The following is a 19643-nucleotide window of genomic DNA, read 5'->3' on the forward strand; positions in this document are numbered from 1 at the left end:
AACAAAACATTACACAGAGAGCTGGAGAGATAGCTTAGTGGTTAATAGCCATTAGCTGCTCTCCAGAGGACTGGGGTTCAATTCCCAGCATGGACATGCTGGCTTACAACTGTCTGTTAACTCCATTTCCAGGGAATCTAGCACCATCTTCTGGGTACAGAACAACTGCACCACTGCCCCCAACAAATACACATAAATAATAAAATCCACCTTTTAAAAAAATTACATGATATAAATAAAAGTGTAGTCTACTTTCAGAATGTGTGTCCTCTGGCAACTCACTGTCTGCGATGCTTTCGATAATAGTAATATTATTAACGTTAATTCTAACTAATAACTTTGTGGCTTCCTTCAGTGACCAGGTAGGCAAACCCTCCAGGCAGAGGTTGGCACTCCAACCCACCTTCAGTATTGCTTTGCATTATCTCTGCACTCCTCCCAGCTATTAACAGTCCAGTGAAGAAAAACAAGTGCTAGCATTCTAGTACTATCAGTGCTTCACAGGACTATGGAACAGTAAGGCGCACCTGTAAACCTGTGGTATAGAGAACTGCTATAGAATCAACAATATGAAGGAAAGACAGAAAGTGAACTGCAACAGACCTTTGACAGTCTCATCTTCCCCGGATCTTAGTGCCTAAATCTCAGGAAGCCGTTCTACTGTAGCAAACCTCCCAAGACAATCCTATCACAGCACACTGTTCCTAGCTTCCCAGCAGCCCTCTCTCCTCTCCTACAACACAACTCTAGCAGTCAAGAATAAAATAGGTGAAACAAACCTATGCATTAGTATGAATCCAACTTTTTGCTTTGAAAGAGAGACTTCAAAAATTAGGGGAATGGCTGGAGTGTGCACAGCAGGAGTGCATGGTAATCCCAGCACTCCTAAGGCAGAGGTAGCCCAGTGATGCGTAGTGGGGGAGGGGCAAACACTTTGCTTTACTGTGTGTCTCTGTTCCACTAGGTCTGTCTTTCCCTGAAAATATGTATGAGGTCTAACTTCCCAGAGGCTATTTCTTAAAACATAGATCTTGTATAAAAACCATATTACAAAATTTCAAAATAAATGTATTACCAACAGTAAAAATAGTTGACTTACATAAACACAGAAATAAGACAATTCTAAAAATACCTATAAACAGTTACAATGTAACTTTTCACAAAAAAAAAAAAAAAACCAATCACTCTGACCTAATAAAACCTGAGTCCTTTTTAAAAACAGACTACATGAATTTATTAACTTGCCAGAGCTCTACAGAGACAGTAGGAAATATGAAAGGGAACTCTTCTTTCGTATAGACCTAGCTTTAAACTTTTTTATGCATACTATATACCTGGTTTGGGTGCAAGTTCTTCCTAATAGATATTGCAGTAAATGAATGAGTCCTTGGAAGAAGCAAAAACTTGCCAAAACTTGGCAGCACTTCTGTAAGGGTCTGTGGAAGCAGTGAATTAGCATTTAAAAGTAAACAACTACCTAAAGTTTAAATAAAAAGTAGTATGTGTGATGCGGAGAGCTGTAATCACAGACTCTGGGAAGCCATGGCAGGAAGCTCAGTTTGGAGGCCAGCCTGAAATACATAGTTGTGTGGATGTGTAGCTGCTGGGAAGGCAAACCTAGGTCCCCTGCAAGAGCAGCAAGTGCTCCTAAGTACTGAACCATCTCTCCACCTCCGTGAAGGGCTTTCTTACCAGCTGTTACACAGAGCATGGTCCTTCAGTAAGTAGTGATAAAGGAATTACTGGTGGTATTTGTAAAAGCAGACACTGGTGTTGTTCTACAGTTATAATGGAAAAAATGGTCGTTACACAGTGTTTGATTTGATTGTATGAGTGTGTTGTGGGTAGGCTTTTCACTGAGTAATACTTAAAATAAGGACATTTTGTGTAACAAATGCAACAAACCTTATATAAACTGGTGGGACAGGTCCAGAAAATAAAGTAGGACCCAGTGACATAGTTTTAAGATGTCTGCAATAATTAGAAGTAACTACCTCCAATTGTGGTTTCTTTTTTCTTTTCGGATGGGGGTTACCCTAGGGATTCGTATAATTCCAGTTCCAGGGTATTCAACACCCTCTTCTCAGGTACCAGGCAGGTGAAACACATATACACATAAGATAAATATTTTTTAAAAGAAAGCCCTTCAAAATAAAGTCATGAATATATGTATTCATTTTCCAAAGATATTTGAGGACTTTTGCAAAACAACTAAATAAATTGAACAGACATAGTAAATAAAATGGCATTAATTTCTGAATAAATCAGTAAGTCCCTATTAAACAAATCTTTGTATTAGAGACAAAAAGTCTAAAATGATTCAGGTCTAAGGTTCCAGCTACTGCTAGTAGGAAAGACCCTCAATATGCTTAGTTGTGTAAACAAGGGAGCTACCTAACAGCAGGGGTCTATTCTAGTTTTTCTGTGGGCCCAGAGATGCTTTGAAAGTGTGAGGACAGCTTTAAGAGATTAGGAATAGGGTAGGAGAATGAACAACCTAAACAAATGAGAGAGCATTTAAAAGAGATAACCAAGGTGGCCTATAGCATCCTTTAAAGTCTAGATTTATGTAAAGAACTACGAGGTACTCCCCAATGTCCATAAAACACAAATAAGCAGGTAACATATTTTCCACAAGTAAAGGCCCCTCACTTCCACAAGATTTATAAACAAGCAGCTCTTCCAGGCAGTGGCACATGCCTGTAATCCTAACACTTAGAATATGAAAAGAGAATCACAAGGTCAAGGCCATTCTCAGCTATATATAGAAGGACTGTAATAAATTAAATAAATAGAGCTGAGCCTGTTAACAAAGGCCTATAATGCTGGCGGTGACTGGGGGATGCTAAGGCAGGGTGATCTCAAGTTCAAGGCCTGTGGGCTTTGGTTTCTCTGTATAGCCCTGGCTGTCCTGGAACTTACAAAAATGATCCTACCTCTGCTGGGAGTAAAGGCGTAAGCCATCATGCCCATCAAGAGCCTGTCTTAAACTAACAAGTAATCAGGAGAGCTGGAATACTTGCCTACAATAACCCCTAGGACCACCTAAGTCAATAAATGCATACCTTTCAAAAGGGCAAGTGCCACTGACTGTTATGGTTGGATGCCCTACAGAACTTTTAAGAAAAAGTAAGTGTGTGTGAGTGTGTGCGTGCGTGTTCTGCGATGGAACTAGGATCCAGGCTTAAAGAAGTAGGTATAGTATTGGATTGGCTGACAGACTGAAGAGATAACTATGGTAGCAATGTGAAGATGGATCAATACCAGAGAATTAAGACAAGAAATACTGTGACCAGTTAGGGACTGTTAACGGTATTAACATAGTAGTATAACTGGTAGAGCACTTGTCTGGCATGTGCAATGTCCTGTGCTTGAGCCACAACACACATAAAACCAGGCACAGTGGCATGCATCTGCCTTAGCACTGGGGTGGTGGAGACAGGAAGATTACCTCAAAATCATCCTCAATGACAAAGAATTTTGAGTTTGAGGGCTGAAGAGACAGCTCAGCAGTGAAGAGCATTTGCTGCTCTTGCAGAAGATCTGGGTTCAGTTCCCAGTACCCACCCCATGTCTCACACTGGTCCTAACACCCTCTTCTTCATACTGGGTATGCATGTGAGGCACATACACATATGCAGTCAAATAGTCATGCACATAAAATAAAAACTATTAATCTTAAAAAAAGAGAGAGAATATGAGGCCAGCCAGCCTTTACTATACTACAAGAGTGGTTATCTACAAAGCAGAAAAAAAGAGCACAGTATTTAGAAGAAGCAAAGACCTTGAAATTACGGAAGATGGATGTTATTGAAAGATGAAACAGTTTCTGAAATATATCTAAAAAGTTGTATCAGCATAATTTAAGTAATGAAACATGGGGGAAAGAACAAAGAATTATTACTGTCTTTTACCATCCCCACTTCAGACCACTACCTAAGTCCCCCTTTACCGTCCCCACTTCAGACCACTAAGTCCCCCTTCTGAAGTGAAAAAGAAAAGCTAACCTTAGTTAGAAGTAACACAAACTTGACCATAGCTTATTAACCCATTAACAATAGGAAAATACTGGCTAGTTTATAAAAAAAAAGGCAAATATTTCCTTTCTTACTCAGAATTTAGTCCTTCTAAAGGATAATCAACAGAAGACATTTTCAACAAATATCAATGTAAACCCAAAGTACTAAAACCACAAAAATCAGCAGTGATTTTTGTTTCAAGAACTCACTAGGAACATTATATTGAGGAAAAATAATTTCTTCTTCCAAATTTAACTATCAAATTGAATTTCTACAATGTAAAGACAAACAAAGCTATAGCAAATATAACCACAATCTAAGAAATTTTAACTGTTGATGAAAAAAGACAAAGCTCTCCCTTGCAGTCTGCGGCCTTTACCGCAGTGCCCTTGTGTGATGATGACATTCTTTTGTAGCTTAAACACCATCCCCAGATTCTACCTCTGGTTTTTTTTTGTTTTTCATTTTCTTTAAGGCAGAGTCTCACGAATTCACTATGTAGATCAACCCAAAGCCCTGGCTACTTCTCTGTGTGTGATAGAGTGATGGGATTCAAGCTGTGCAACGCCACATCCAACATAGGTTCTAATTCTGTGTTTGGGGAATAGAATGAAAAGGAGGTGAACTTCCGGTGATAATATCCTGGAATCTTTAGGAAGCAAATACCTATCTTTTATTACCAGCTTCCTCCTCAAACTCTAAATCCACATCTACATGTTGCTGGTGCCTCTAAATAGGAATACAGACAATCTGAGCCTCCCCTACTCAAAGTGCTGGTGCTGACTATGTGCTAACAGAACACAATGCAATCTTTTTGTTTTCATTTGCTCTGGTGGAGACAGGGTCTCATTCTCAATTTCCGGCAATCTTCCTCCTTGAAGCAATGGCTAGTATTGTATGCATGTCCCACTTCACCTTACAATGCAACCTTCTCTGAAGCTTTTTAAAAAATGATTTTCTGTGCAATAGTACTCTGCCTGCATGTATGGCACGTCTGCATGAGGGTATCGGATCCACTAGAACTGGAGTTAGGGAGCTGGGAGCTGCTGTGTGGGTGCTGTGCTGGGATTTGCAGAAGCAGCCAGTGCTCTTAAGCACTTTCCTGCCGCACAATGCAATCAAGATCCCGTGATCCGCCTATTAAAACCCAATTTTTCACTATGCTCAAGAATTAAACTCCTCTCAAGGCTTATCAGCAGTACCATTTTCACTCTCCAGCTGCTGTAGCCACATGCAGTGGCACAACATCCTTCCCTCTGTGTTTAAAACCTAAGTTAGCATCAATTATCACTCAGAAGCCAGTTCTACAAGTCTCTCAACCTCTGCAGACAGGACCCATCAGCCTCAACTGCAGTGTCTCGTTTTCAACACTCACACCTAACACAGTCTCTATACCATTTTATTCTGACTTCTCCTTGAGGGCAGGGATGGCTTCCAGGTTTATCTTGTGTCTTGTACCTAACCTAACACAGGTAAGCAGATGGAGAAAGATGTCCTTTTTAGATATACAATAACATATGCTTCCAAAAATTTGAAAACCACAAAGGAAATAAACCAGCTTTTATGAATGAATTTCAACATTATACAAAAGTTGATGGATCATAGCCTCATCTTTCATACTACTTTTCCCTCTCAAAAGACTTTCAAGGGCTAAGAATGTATACAGGTCATTTGCTTAGCATACACCAGGCCCCGGGATTCAATTCCCAGTACAGAATACATAGGTTGTGGTGTTTTTGTTTTAAGTCTATAATCCCAGTATTCGGAGGTAGAGACAGGAGTCATCCTGGGCTATAATCATGTCAGCTTGGGGTACATGAGACCCTGTCTTACGACGTTCAAGACCTGTGACGTGTCTCAGCAGCCAGGCACACAAGCCTGACACTAGGTCCCACTGGAGGAGAGACAGCTCCTGAAAGCTGTCCTTTGACTTCCGTGCACAGACTGTATAGCACGTTGGCACCCACACTCCCACCACACATGTACACACAATAAAAGACTTCAGGAATTCTTCCGAAGGTTGTTAAAAACTAGCCAACCAAGTAAGAGTAAACACCAACCAACCTTTGGGACTTCCTGTTTCCAAAGCGAAGGCTGGTGGCCCTGCCGCCTCACCTTTCTCTTCTCCACCTGACATCAACATATTCCAACCAGTAATTTCAAGCACATCACTGGGCTGAATTCACTGTTTAATTTCTGGAAAGGCTAACTAAACTTACAATAATAATAATTTGGGGGTATGTTGTAGGCTTAGCAGACTGCAGAGAGTTGACAGAATGAGTGATTTGGGCTCTGAGAATTTCACAATTGGGTAGAAAGTGGTCTGAACCAAACTACAGCTGTAATCACTGTAATTAAAGCAATTTAAAAATCTTTCTGGGCCAAATGGCCAAATTCTGAATGAGATAATTCTTGAAATTTACTCCAAAGATACTCAAAACTATACAGATCTCCAGCAAACTAATGAAGGTTGTCTTGCGAATACTTTCAAATGGAGGGTCCCCTTTACAAGCTTCAACACAGATTCACAGGCTCTCAGATCCTTCCCAGGGGCTGTGGGTGTAGGTCAGCTAGAATGCATGGTGCCCTAGGGCCAAAAAAGCCTCCTGTAAACAAGAAAATTCTCCCCAAACCGAGCATGGTGATACACATCTGCAGGTCAAGCAGAGTGAGAGTCTGAAGCCAGGGCCCCATCACCAAGCTGGTAAGAGTGCTTATCACACAAACCTAACAAACCTAACAACTAGTAGTGCAGTCCTTGGAAGCCCAGCACTGAGAGACTAACACCCACCAAAACACCCTCCAGCCTCCACACACATATTCACAGATGTTCTAAAATAATAAAAAGTAAGAAAATAACCATAAGACAAAAAAAAAAAAATAATAACAAGAGTTTCAGGCCAGCTGAGAAGCCATGCTTCAAAAACAATAAAACCCCAAACCACCACCATCACCACCAAAGCACCACCTCTCCTTAGGAGCAGCCCTTAACAACCTAAGGTCCAATTAAATCCATTTCAGACCAATACTGAATCCAAGTGCAGTGACACACTCCTAGAGTCCCAACTGAGGGGCGGGGACAACCTTGCAAAAACCTATCTCGAAAATAGGAAATCGAAGTTTAAAAAACGTCCGATTTGTTGTTGTTGTTACCACCAAAACAAAACAATCAGAAAAAAAGAAAGAAAGAAAGAAAGAAAGAAAGAAAGAAAGAAAGAAAGAAAGAAAGAAAGGACTTTTCTTATTTATATAAAGCATGAAAAACAGGTCCTGGTAAGGAACATGGCTGTAATTCCAGCATCTCAAGAGGCTAAAAGGCTGAAGCAGGATGTTCACATGTGTAAGGCCTACCTGAGCTTGCAAGATAGGAGTTCCAAGACCAGCCTAGGCAATACCTGTCTTAGAAGTAAAAAAAAAAAAGTAGGGCCGTCGGTGGTGGCACACACCTTTAATAACCCCAGCACCAGGAGGCAGAGCAAGACCAGCCTGGTCTATACAGTATGTTCTAGGACAGCCAGGGCTACAGAGAGAAACCCTGTTTTGATAGAAAAATAAAGGGGGTGGGGCACACACTAAAGCTATATATAGCTCAATAGTAAAGGTCTCGCCACGCCTAGCTTGTGGGATGCCCTCACTTCATTCAATTCAGAACCTGGCCTCCAATGAAAACCAGAAATGAAAGTAAACTTTAGAAATGGACTAATACCTGCTTGAACTTTCAAAACTCCAGGAGACTGATGGTACATCCCAGCAACTCCTGAGGGAACAAAAGCAGTTGGATCTCTGTGTGTTCAAGGCCAGCCTAATCTACAAAGCTGAGTTTCGGGCCAGCCAAGACTACAAGATGAGACCCTGCCCCAAAACACTAACAAGCAACAAAAACTACCAGCATGCTACAAGCTGGAAATCTAGCACTTAGAAGATTGGTTTATGCGATCTTCTGCTGGACACTAACCTGGCTACAAAGCTCAATAGAACCCTGCCTTTAAAACAAGGTGGACTGGAGAGATGGCTCAGCACCTGCTGCTCTTTTCGAAAGGGCTGGAGTTTCACTCTGGCTACCCTCATCAAGTGATTTACTGAAATTCCAGGCAGACCCATGCCTCTGGTTTCCTCAGGCACCTGCACTCATGTGTACCTATACATACAACACACACCTAAACATAATAAAAAGGAAAATTAAAAATTTATGACATAACAAAGGGTCTTTTAATAGAAAAAAGAAGCTTTCAGGTTCAGCTCAATGGCAAAGTATTTGCATAGCACTGATGAGACCTTGGATTTGATCCTTAGCTCTGTGAAAGAAATAAAACGAATGAGAGATGCGTATGTTGACATACACCTTAATCCCAGCACTCAGGAGGCAGATCTGAGGTGGATCTGAGTTCCAGGACAGCCAGGGATACATAGAGAAACCCTATCTGGGGAAAAAAATAATAATAAGCGAGGAAGCAGGGCGGTATTCGGTGGTTCTTCACATCTATAATTCTAGAACTCCAGAGGTAAAGGCTGTGTGATCAGCCTGAGCTATAAAGTAAGACTCTTTCTCAAAAAAAAAAAAAAAAAAAAAAAAAAACAAAGGTATAAAAAGCATGAGAGGGAGAGAGGATTTCCTTTCTAGCCTACAGGGAGGGTCTCACTATGTAGCCCTAGCAGGCCTGTAAATGGTGTGTGCTAAAACTAGGCTCCTGCTGCCTCTAGCTCTAGACTGCACCGGAATTCAGAGAGAATGGCAGCATGCCTAGGTCACGAACTCAATTCTCGCCTGAATTTTAGAACTCACATACAATGCTGGAAGACTGTGTCTCAGGTATACACCCGAGGATGACCTTGAACTACTGATCCTCATGTTTCCACTTCCCAAGATCTGAGACTACAGGCATAAGCTAAATTTTGTTTTAAATTGTCTATGAACATTTCTGCATGCATCTGTATCATATTCACGCCTGTCCATAACTCTAGTCCATATGATCCCATGGACTAGAGTTATGGATGGCTGTTAGCTACCCACATGGGTGATGACAACCGAACCCCATTTGAGAGCAACAGGCAAGTAACTCTTAACCACTAAGCCATCTCTTCAGCCTCTATCCCCTTTTTTAAAACGAGAAAACTAATACAGGACTCTGTGAAGTTGAAATTACATTTATAATGAGAAAAACTCAGAATGCCCACAGAGATGGGCCTTATAGTCTTAGAAATTCTGAGAAGGGAAAACAGCCAGGCGGTGGTGGTACACACCTCTCAGGGGGCAGAGGCAGTAGGATCTCTGTATGTGGATCTCTCTGAGAGGATCTCCTTAAATTTGAGCCAGCGGGTCTACACAGTGAGTTCCAGGACAGCCAAGGCTACAGAAAATCAGTCTTAACAGGACCTCCCCCCACAAAAAGGAGGGGGGAAATGTAGGGCAAAGCGGCAGCACTCAGGAGGCAGAGGCAGGCAGATGCTGTGAGGCCAGCCTGATCTACAAAAGATGGGGGAGGGAATGAGAAGGGATAGCAGGCTCTCACTCAAGTGCAATGGCATGGCAAAGTGCCTTCAAAATTGATGACACAGAGAGACTTTAAGGTCTACCTGTGCTACACAACACCCTGCTGCAAAAAGATTAAAAAAAAAAAAAGGAAGTAAAGGATGACACTGAGGGACCAGGAAACAAACAAACCTTAGGCCTGGGGAGTGAAGCTTAGCAATAAGAGCAATGGCCTAGCAAGTGTAAGACGCCAGTTTACATACCCAGCACTGCTGAAATAAATGTAAACCTTCAGTTGGTGGGGGAGGGTGGCATGCCTGTCGTTCTAACATTTAACAGGTGAGAGGACCAAAGAATGTCTGAGGCCAACCAGGCCAGCCAGGACCATAAGGCACTACTTCATTTTTTTCTAAGAGTAACTATAATAAAATAAGCATGACAATAAATAATCGTTAGAGGATTAGAACTCAAGACCTAGAACCTGGGCCCGAGAATGTTCTTACTACACTGCCTCCTAAAGGTAATTAAAGGCTACCGGGCAACAACCACCACCACAGCAAACACACCCGATCAATTCCTACTCACATTAGTAGGAACTGGTCACTAGTTTTAACAAGGGAAAGCTTTTTCAGGTGTTTCTTGGAAGAGCAAGCTATCCCTCAAACTAAAAGGTTAGTTCACAGTGAGGAGAAATGGTGAGGACCAATTCAATCAAGGAAACCAACACAGAACACCCCTCTAAGGTTAAGGGTTTAACAGAACAATGTCCTAAAACAAAGTGACGGCACATTAAAAGGTGGCAACATCATCAGGGCTTGGGAAGGGGTAGCTCAGGGGTCAAGTTTTAAAAAAGTTTTCTCAGGAGGCATGAATTCTGAGATCCAGGTACATGCCTGCAGGATACACCCATACTGGATCTACCATAAGGTTATCCAACTAGTCCCCTCTTCCTCTGAATTACGGATCACTGAGCAGCTAATCATAATTTCCAGTTTGCCTACAGAACAGAATATTCTGTTAATAGCACTTGGTCCAGTGCAGATTTTTTTTTCAACTTTCAAAACAGGGTTTTCTCTGTGTGTAGACCATGCTGGCCTTGAACGTCTGCCTCTGCCTCCCAAGTGCTGGGATTAAAGGGGTGCAGCACCCAGGACAGGCTACTGTACACTTCTTAAGAAAAACGAATTCCAATTATTAAAAAAAAAATCATTTCTAAATACTAACCAACCAATACTTGGAAAATTCAGCTTTCCATTTTTCACAAGTCACAGCTTCTATCATCTTACTAAATACTAAATACCTTCAGGTATCTACTATTTAACCCTTTAATACCTAAAATGCCTCTTCTGTAAAAAAGAAACAAAATTACTTTCCAGAATAATGTAAATGAGTCTGTCACACCTAAAACAAGAAAAATGTTAGGCCTACCAAATTTTCAGGATAATCTCCAAAGGTAGTAAAACAGAAAGCTGAGATCTGAACCCAATTTGCTCAAAACTCAATTCTTTATTCCATCACAACATTCTTTATAGGCACTAGCCTCAGGCTGGCGTCCAGGATTTAAGGCAACTCACTAAATGTTCTTGGCTTTATATCTTAAAAATAAGTGACCTTCAGCCAGGTGTGGTGGCACACACCTTTAATCCCAGCACTCTGGAGGCAGAGGCAGGCAGATTTATGAGTGAAACGCCTTTTTCATCCCCGCAGAGGCAGGCGGATCTGTGAGTTCTGTGAGGCCAGCCTGGTCTACACAGTGAATTCTAAGACAGCCAGAGACTCTGCCTCAAAAAAAAAAAAAAGGAGGGTGCCCGTCCTTGGTAAGATTTAGGCAAAGATATTTTTGTGCAAATAACAAAATCAATCCAAACAAGCTCTATTTTCCATGCCTTCTGGGAATAAACAAAATAAACCCATGCTTTTACAGCTAAAGCCTCTGCTAAGCTGGGTTACTTGTGTGCCTAATAAACTCTAGTGTGAGTGTGCTGAGCAGCAGGATCGAGCCCATAAACACCACCGTGAGGTACTAATACCTGAGCGTTGACTTTCTAAAATCAATGACTGGCCAGCAACACAAAAGAATGAATTCCACCCACCACCACAGGTTGTCTGAGTCATAAAAAGGAGGACTGACTAACATCTGTTTGACTTGAAAGGAGCTATCAAAATGGTTAGAGTAGGACTGTTTAAAAAAAAAGAAAAAAAGGGAATTAAAACCACCAAAAGTGAGCCTGGGTAAGAAGGTCCAACAAGTTTAACAGAGATGGACATCGTAAAATTATCCACCTTATTCAACTAACTTCCTCCTAACATTTACATATGCCTCTCACATTTCACAGTATCTAGACCTGACATAAGAATTTCTGAACAGCAGACTGCCAGTAGCAACCGAAGCTTAAGGAAGCTGTTTAATCCATTCTTCAGACTACTTCTAGCACTTTAATGTCGAACACAAGGCAGTGGGCTGTTCTAAAATCTCTGCTGATTTTAGGGGGAAAAAAAAATCTTTTTTGAGCGAAAGTCAGCCTCTAAGGTTAAAACCCCCAACCTGTCTTTCGGATTCAATCTCACAGACAAACCCTAATTCGTAAGAAATAAAATAAATCCAGCGCTATCATTCGAAAACCGTCGCCCCACCCCCTCCCCCAATACATCCACAACTTCGGAAAACTTTGTTCCCAGGCTTTCTAAACCCCTACGCATAAGCTCCCCCGAACCTCTCTCTCTCTGGATTGGAACGACGCCTTCAACCCGGAGAATCTTTTTCAGTTTTCTTTCTTTTGCTTTAGTTTCAGCCTTTCCCACGGAAAGCCTTTCCCAAACGATCTCAAAAAAAAAAAGCGAAAAGAAAAAAGGAAAATCAAGAGCCGGATCTACCGTACCTGGGCGTTGGCTTCGTGGAGTTTGTGCTCGGTGGAGACGTGGTGCCTCAGGAGCAGGGTTTTCTTGTAGTTGCGGGTTCCTCGCGAAAGCTCATCGTGCCCGACCGGGGGAAGGTCCACGCCGCCCCCATCCTCGGGGGTCCTTTGGCACCAGCCGCAGAACATAAGGCCAGTATCCCTGGAGTAGCGCAGCCAGGGGAAGTCCTTGAGCCAGGAGGTCTGGAAGGAGCAATGGAGCTTCTGCATGAGGGACTTGGGCCTCGCGAGCGGGAAGTGCTGCTGGACAGTCTCTCCTTCTCCAGCTCCCACTCCGCTGCCCTCCGCTTCGTCCCCGCCATCGCCTCCCGACCGCCTGCTGCTGCCGCAGCTGCCGCCTTCCGCCCCGCTGCCGTCGCCCGGGCTCGCCCCCTCCTCCTCGTCCTCCGTGCTGTCGCTCAGGGACGCGCCGTCCGGCATCAGCTCCTTCCCCTCCAGCGGGTCCAGCTCCAGATCCACGGGCGCCGGCCCTCGCCCGTTGAAATGCCGGAGGGGCCACGCCGAGGTCTCGGGGCGGCCGCGGCTGCTGCCATTGTTGCCGAGACCCCCGCCGCCTCCCCCGCGGAAGGCCAGAGTCCGACGGTTCCTTTCCGCTAGCAGGGGGCCCCCCGCGCCGCCGCCCAGCGAGGCGGGGCCGCCCGCGTCCGGAGGGAGCAGCAACTCCTTGGCGTCCTCGGCGGCGGTGGCCGCCCCGCCGGAGGCCTCCGAGTCTTGGGGCTCCAGGCCCTCCGATTCCATTTCCTCGTCGGCCCCGCGCCCATTGGGCTGCTGCGGCGCGGGCGGCGCGGGCGGTCGCGGCAGCGGCTGCGGAGGCCAAGCGGAGGCCTCCCCGCCGCCGGCGTTATTGTTCGTGGGGCCGCTGCCGCCGCCGCCGCCGCCGCCGCCGGTGACCAACCCGCCTCCTCGGAACGCCAGCGTCCTGCGGTTCATTTCACTGAACGACATGGCGCGCGCCGCCGCCGCCGCCGCCGCCGCCCGGTGCCTCGGCTCGCGCCCGGCCTCGGGCCGCGTCCCGCGCGCTCGCCCGCCCACCGCGGCTCCCCCAACGTCTCGCCCCCGCCCCCGCCCCCGGCGCTGCGCGGCTCTGCGCGACTCTGCGCGGCGCTGCGCTCCCGCCGGCCCGGCCTCACCCTCCCGCCGGCCGGCCGCCGCCGCTGTCGCTGTCCCGGCCGGCGTCCTCTCCACCCCCGCCCCGCCGCGCTCCGGGCAACGCGTCCCGCGCGGGGAGGCTGGGCGGGCGGGCAGCGGAGCGGCGAGCCGGGGCGCGCGTGCGGCCTTCGAAGTTGAGGAGGAGGAGTGCGGGCGCCCCGCCGCTGCCCCGCTTCGGCGCCGCGCGCGCGCTCCGCAGCCGCCGCCGCCGCCGCCGGCCCGCCAACTGCTCCCCGTCCTCCGCCGCCGGCTGCCGAGGCGCGGACGCGAGAGGCGCTCTAAGCCGCCGGCCTCCGCCACATAGCGAGCCGACAATAAAGCCGGCGGAGCGCTTCCGTCCGACCAGGCCCTGGCGGAGGTCGAATGGCAAATGAACAACGGACCGTGCGCCCACAATGCACCGGGGTAGCAGTAACCGCTGGAGGGGGAGAGGGTGGGGGCCGGCCGGGGGAGGGGGCGGGCTGGGCCGGCCTGGGTTGGGCCGGGGGCGCCCGGGGACCGGGAAAGGGGCCGGCCGCCCGGGCCTGCGGGCGGGGGTGCGGCCGCGGGAAGGAAGCGGGCGGCGGGCGGGCGAGCGGGCGGGGCGCGGGGCCGGGGTCTCGGGGCGGGGCCGGCTCGGCCAGGACAAACAGCTGGCGGGTGTCAGGGGCGGCCAGGCCTGGGCTGGGCTAGGCCGGCCGCCGCGCGCCCCGGCGCCCCGTGCCCGGCCCTCGCCGCGGCTCCACCTGGGACGCCCGGAGTCCCCGCGCTGGCAGCGCGCAGCAACCTTGTCATCTGCTTTTGGGGGGTCGGGGGGCCCGCGCCCGAGGAAGTGAACTTATTTTTTTGGTTCCTTCACAAAAGACTGGACCAGGCGGTGCCTTCCTCCTGGGGACACCTCCTTGGGCGCATTGTGTGCGCCCGGGCAGCACCTCTGGCCCCGGGCTGCGATCGTTTCGCAGAAAATGCACCGCCCCGAGTGTCTTATTGCTGTGATGAAATGGAAATTTAAATAAAAGGTCGAACACGTGCGTTCACTGGGAAGTATTGACATGGGTGTTACATCACCAGCAGCCAATCAGAGGGCTCCGGTCGTGTTTATACTTCTACTACCACCTTGTGAGTATTACAGTATGTCATAGCGTTATAAATATTAGGCAGGGTTTTCCCCACGAGCGGGGAGGAGCCGGCTGCCGAGTGTGGCTGCGAAGGGAGTGCCGCTCCGAACACAGCGTGTGCAGGGGAGAATTAATTTTTAGGACTTTGAGGAAAGCTCTTGGCCTCGTGTGTGGAATTTAGAGTGATCAGAGCGGTGTAAGCTGGAAATGAACCTCCCGTAGTCATATTAGTCTAGTTTTACTGTTTTGTTTTGTTTTGTTTTTCAGAAAGAGGCTTGCCAATTAAGAGCCCTTAAACTCACCCTCCCCCACCCTTAATTGTGCTCTGTTTGGAAAACATTAACGCATTTAAACAAAGTGAGGTTGCTTTGTTGGTTTGTTTGAAGGGCTGAAACGGGATCAAGCGGATTTCTGACTTCGAGGCCAGCCTGGTCTAAGTTGTTAATTCCAGGACCCCCAGAATACACACTGAGACTGTCTCAAAATAAACAGCATCCTGCTGTCTAGCCCAAGCTGATTCCGAATTTACAGCAATCCTCCTGCCTCAGTAGCTCTAGTGCTGGAATTACAGGTGTGCGCCACCGTGCCCCACAAGATAAATCTTAAAATTCTTTTATTCGAGCCTATTTCAGGCTTTCCCTTTTCCCTTTCTTCCTTCCTTTCTTAATTTTTCTTTTTTAAAGACAGGTTCTCTCTGTCCCGAAACTCAGTAGACCAAGGCGGCCTCAAACCCAGAGATTCACCTGCCTCAAGCTTCCAGAAGGCATATATCACCGTGCCTAGCTGCTTTCCCCCTCCTGAGTGGGGTGGGAAGAGGGGCTGATAAAAGGGCTCTCCTCTTTCAAGTATTAAAATCAAGATGCTGGAGGCTGGATAGATGGCTGCTCTTCAGCAGGACCCAGAGTTGAGTTCCCGGAACCTGTGGATGGTGGCTCAGACCTGTAACTCCAGCAACAGGGGGTGTGTCGGCTGCTTCTGTGCCAGGCTCTGGGACACATGGGTACACACCTCCGTGCAGGGATAACACCCTGCCATGCACCTCGTCCTCCTCGTCCTCCTTTTGGTTTTTCAAGACAGGCTTTCTCTGTGTTGCCTTGGCTGTCCTGGAACTTACTCTGTGGACCAGGCTGGCCTTGAACTCACAAAGATCCAACTGCCTCCACTTCCTGAGTACTGGGATTAAAGGCCTGTACCACCACCAACTGGCTCACGGGTTTATTTGTTTGTTTTGTTTTGTTTTGTTTTTTAAGGAAAATTTCTCCAATGTGTTTTAAATTACTATTTACTAATACTTTTTTTTTTTTTTTTTGAGATGGCTTTATTGCTCAGCCTGGCTGGCTTCGAGTTCGTTCTTCCATCTGGTGTTCTGTCACCATGCACAGCTGCTTGAGTGGACTTTTTGGCTTGTTTATTTTGTTTAGACTGTCCTCACTTTCTACCCCTACTTCTGTGTCCTAGAACCCACTGTATAGATAAGGCTGTCTGCTAACACAACAGTTTTGCCCCCTCCCCCAAGTGCTGGGATTAAAGGTGAGAGCCACTGGTTGCCTTAACGTTTTTAATTGAGCTAACCACAAGCACAAATGTTGAGATGCACGTGTTGATTTAGAGCTTTCAAAAGCACTTTGGCTTAACACACCTCAGTCTTAGTGCCGGGTGCATATGAAATAAGATTCATTAATCCTAATGTGAGCTTGTGCTTACTTGTGTCAGTTTGTCTGTCACCTATCATGGACAACATAATTTCAGTATGCAGACTGACAGGGCTGCCGTGCCGCTAAAAACTGTGGACTTTGAGTTTTCTTCCCAGCAGTACACACCATCACCCACCCATCCTGTCACCTGGCCATCAGATGCTGTAGGCTGGTCCTGGTAAAGGTCCTCGGGTCAATACCGCTGATAAGTAGTGGTTGTTGATTTTAAGACAGTACTGCGGGAAGCACCTGCCTTTGGAGTAAGAAGAGAACCCTGTCTGCTGTGGCTGCCGCAGCTTAGAAAAATGTAGCAACAATGACATGCTTCACTTTCCTCTTTTTTTTTTTAATTCTAGGCATTTTGCAATAAACACATTATGTTTTAACCATTACAGCCCTTCTTCCCTTAAAAAAAAAAGTGGTTACTGACATCAATCAGTTATAAAGATTAAGATATTGAGAAATGTCATGTGTATGTTATTTTACTCAAAAACTAATAAATATTACTTTATCTCAGAATCTTGTATCCTTAATTAATGTATAATAGCAACTACATTCTTAGGTGTTATGCTACCATTTGCTTTCTAGAAGCAATAGATTCAGTCAAAAAAGTTGGAATCCTTAATGGCATTAACAGAGCACCTGCCTTCCCTCATGCATACATTCTTCTGTATGTTTTATAAAGTCTATGCTGTTGTCAGGTATGGATGGTGGCACATTCCTGCAATCCCAGAACCGAGGAAGTTGAGGCAGGAGGATCAGTTCAGGCTAGACTCTGTTACATAGCAAGCTTTAGGCCAGGCTCAACGACACAAAATCCTGTCTCCAAAAGTGAATTAAAGAACACATATTTAAATAAAACAATTTCCACATGGTCTTCTTTCTGGAATTATCTTTAAACAGGAGCTAATTAAGAATGAGTGATTTGGGGGAAGGGAGATACTGGGCAGCTCACAGTTGATTGCCTATAATTCTGTCTTCAGGGAATCCAGTTCCCTCTTCTGTACACCACGGGCAGCCTGCCCCCCGACACACATAAAAGAACTCCTTAAAAGAGTGACTGATCTGAGGGTCCCAGTATATTGTATTTGATGGAGTACTTTTCTAGCATGACCCATGCACTGGATTAGACCCAGCATCTCATGAACCAGGCATGCTAGCACAAATCCATGATTCCATCACTTGGAAAGTAGAGGAAGAGAATCGAAAGCCATTCTTAGCTACATGAAGTTGGAAGCCAGCCTGGCATTCTGGGAGCTGCTACATCTAGAGAAAGACAAAATATGAAGATACTAGATCCATGCAAATGCTTTAACGTCTGCGACCATAGAACTAATTAGTAGCCAGACAGTAGTGGGCAGAGGAGTAGCTGGGCGTGTGCCATATCTATTTCAGTTGTCTTGTCTCTAAAACCTTAAAGAGATCAGAAAGCTTGAAGGAATCAGACACAGTCCTCTGCCTCCAAATACCCTGTGCCAAGGGAACTTTGACTAACAAGGGGATCTCCTTCTCTGTAAGTGGAGTTTTTAGGAATTCCCCCACCCCTTCCAGTCTCCCACTAACAAGCAGGGACCTGTTCTCCCCTGTAGCCCCCATACTTACTGTTAGGGTTCTGCCATATGTAAGGGAATCCCCCCTGAAGCTTACCAGGGGAACCCCTGAAGAATGGGGCAACCCCAAGCAATCTGTCCCCTGATTTCACTCTAAGCTCTATAAAGCTATGGAGGCGATGCTTCATGATGCCCCAGTGGGACTGATGGGGGCTAACTCCTGGACCTGGCTCAGCTGATCTGTGGTCAGGCTTGGACTGTCCTCTGGTGCCCTGGTAGAGGGCTTTTGCCCCTAGGGACTTTGCCTATTTAGGCTTCAAAATCAGTGGTCCTTGTTCTTCTGTGAAATTGGCCCCTCTTGTCTCCCAGAAAGATGGGGATCATTTTACTCCACAAGGAGCTAAGCCCAGCCTGGCAAAAGCAAGCAAAGAGTGACACTTTGAGGAAGAGTCTACTACATCTCTCCTCACAACCTACCTTGATAAACTTTTCTGTGTTTACTCTTTTCTCTTCTTATCTAAGGAAAAGTTATTCTTTCTAAAATACTGAATTAGAGGCAGATATGGTAGCCCACTTGAATAACCCAGCCCGTTGGCAGCAGAGGCATAAGGAGGCATCCAGGTGCCTGACTGTAGTGACTATTTTCAGCCTGTCAAAATATACCTTCCTGTCAAAACTAAACTTTATGCACAAACAATGTTTTATTTATAGAATTATAAGCTACATGGTTTTTATTTTTCTTTGCTACATTAAAATTTTGACTTTATTGTTCAAATATAGTTGTAGGGGGAAAAAAGTCACACTATTTCCAGTACCAAGAATTAAGCAATATTATGAAAAAAGTATATCTGTGCCTAGCATTTTTGTTTTGATATTTGTGAGTTGGATCCTATCTTGTTTGTGTTTTTTAAGAATCCATGCATATTTTAATATCATTAAGTATCTGAATTGTCACTTCTATATATAAATATACCATGGTTGGCTTAACCAGGATATTGGGGGTTTTTTTTTATGGTTTTTGTTTTTATGTTGTTTTGGTTGGTTGGTTTTGGTTTTTTCAAGACAGGATTTCTCTTTGTAGCCTTGGCTGTCCTTTCCTGGATTTGTAGACTAGGCTAACCTCTATCTCACAGAAATCCACCTGCCTCTGCCTCCCTGAGTCCTGGAATTACAGGCTTGGGTTGTTTTTGTTTTTGTTTTTGTTTGTTTGTTTGTTGAGACCCGGTTTCACTATGTAGCTTTGGCTATGCTGGAACTAGCTCTGTAGACCATTCTGACCTCAAACTCACAGAGATCCTCCTGCCTCTGCCTCCCAGAGTGCTGGGATTTAAGGCTTTGTTTTGTTGTTTATTTTTTCCATTATAAGCCACTTTTATATGAATTTTTTCCTGTTAAAGCAGCTCTCAGGGACGGTCTCTGACGTGAACTGATTGGCCTGCTCTTTGATCACCTCCCCCTGAGCGGGGAGCAGCCTTACCAGGCCACAGAGGAAGACAATGCAGCCACTCCTGATGAGACCTAATAGACTAGGATCAGAGGGAAGGGGAGGAAGACCTCCCCTATCAGTGGACTTGGGGAGGGGCATGGTGGAGAAGGGTAGGGAGGGTGGTATTGGGAGGGGAGGAGGGAGGGAGCTACAGGGGGGATACAAAGTGAATAAAGTGTAATTAATAAAAATTAAAATTAAAATAAAGCAACTCTCAGCAGGGCTAGTGCATACCTGTTGTCCCAGCACTCTGGGAGGCAGAG

At 45.8% G+C, this 19643-nt stretch overlaps 1 protein-coding gene across 1 annotated transcript in view; it reads right to left on the reverse strand.

Moving 5' to 3' along the window:
- Positions 1–13365, reverse strand: part of Zbtb10 (zinc finger and BTB domain containing 10) — a 43322-nt gene extending 29957 nt beyond the window's left edge. The window contains exon 1 of the mRNA XM_021641348.2: positions 12369–13365. Within this exon, the coding sequence (XP_021497023.1) occupies positions 12369–13349 (981 nt within the window). The 5' untranslated portion in view covers positions 13350–13365. The remainder of the gene's footprint in view (positions 1–12368) is intronic.
- Positions 13366–19643: the final 6278 nt, after the last annotated feature.

This window comes from Meriones unguiculatus, chromosome 6 (genome assembly GCF_030254825.1).
Source record: "Meriones unguiculatus strain TT.TT164.6M chromosome 6, Bangor_MerUng_6.1, whole genome shotgun sequence".
NCBI lineage: Eukaryota > Metazoa > Chordata > Mammalia > Rodentia > Muridae > Meriones > Meriones unguiculatus.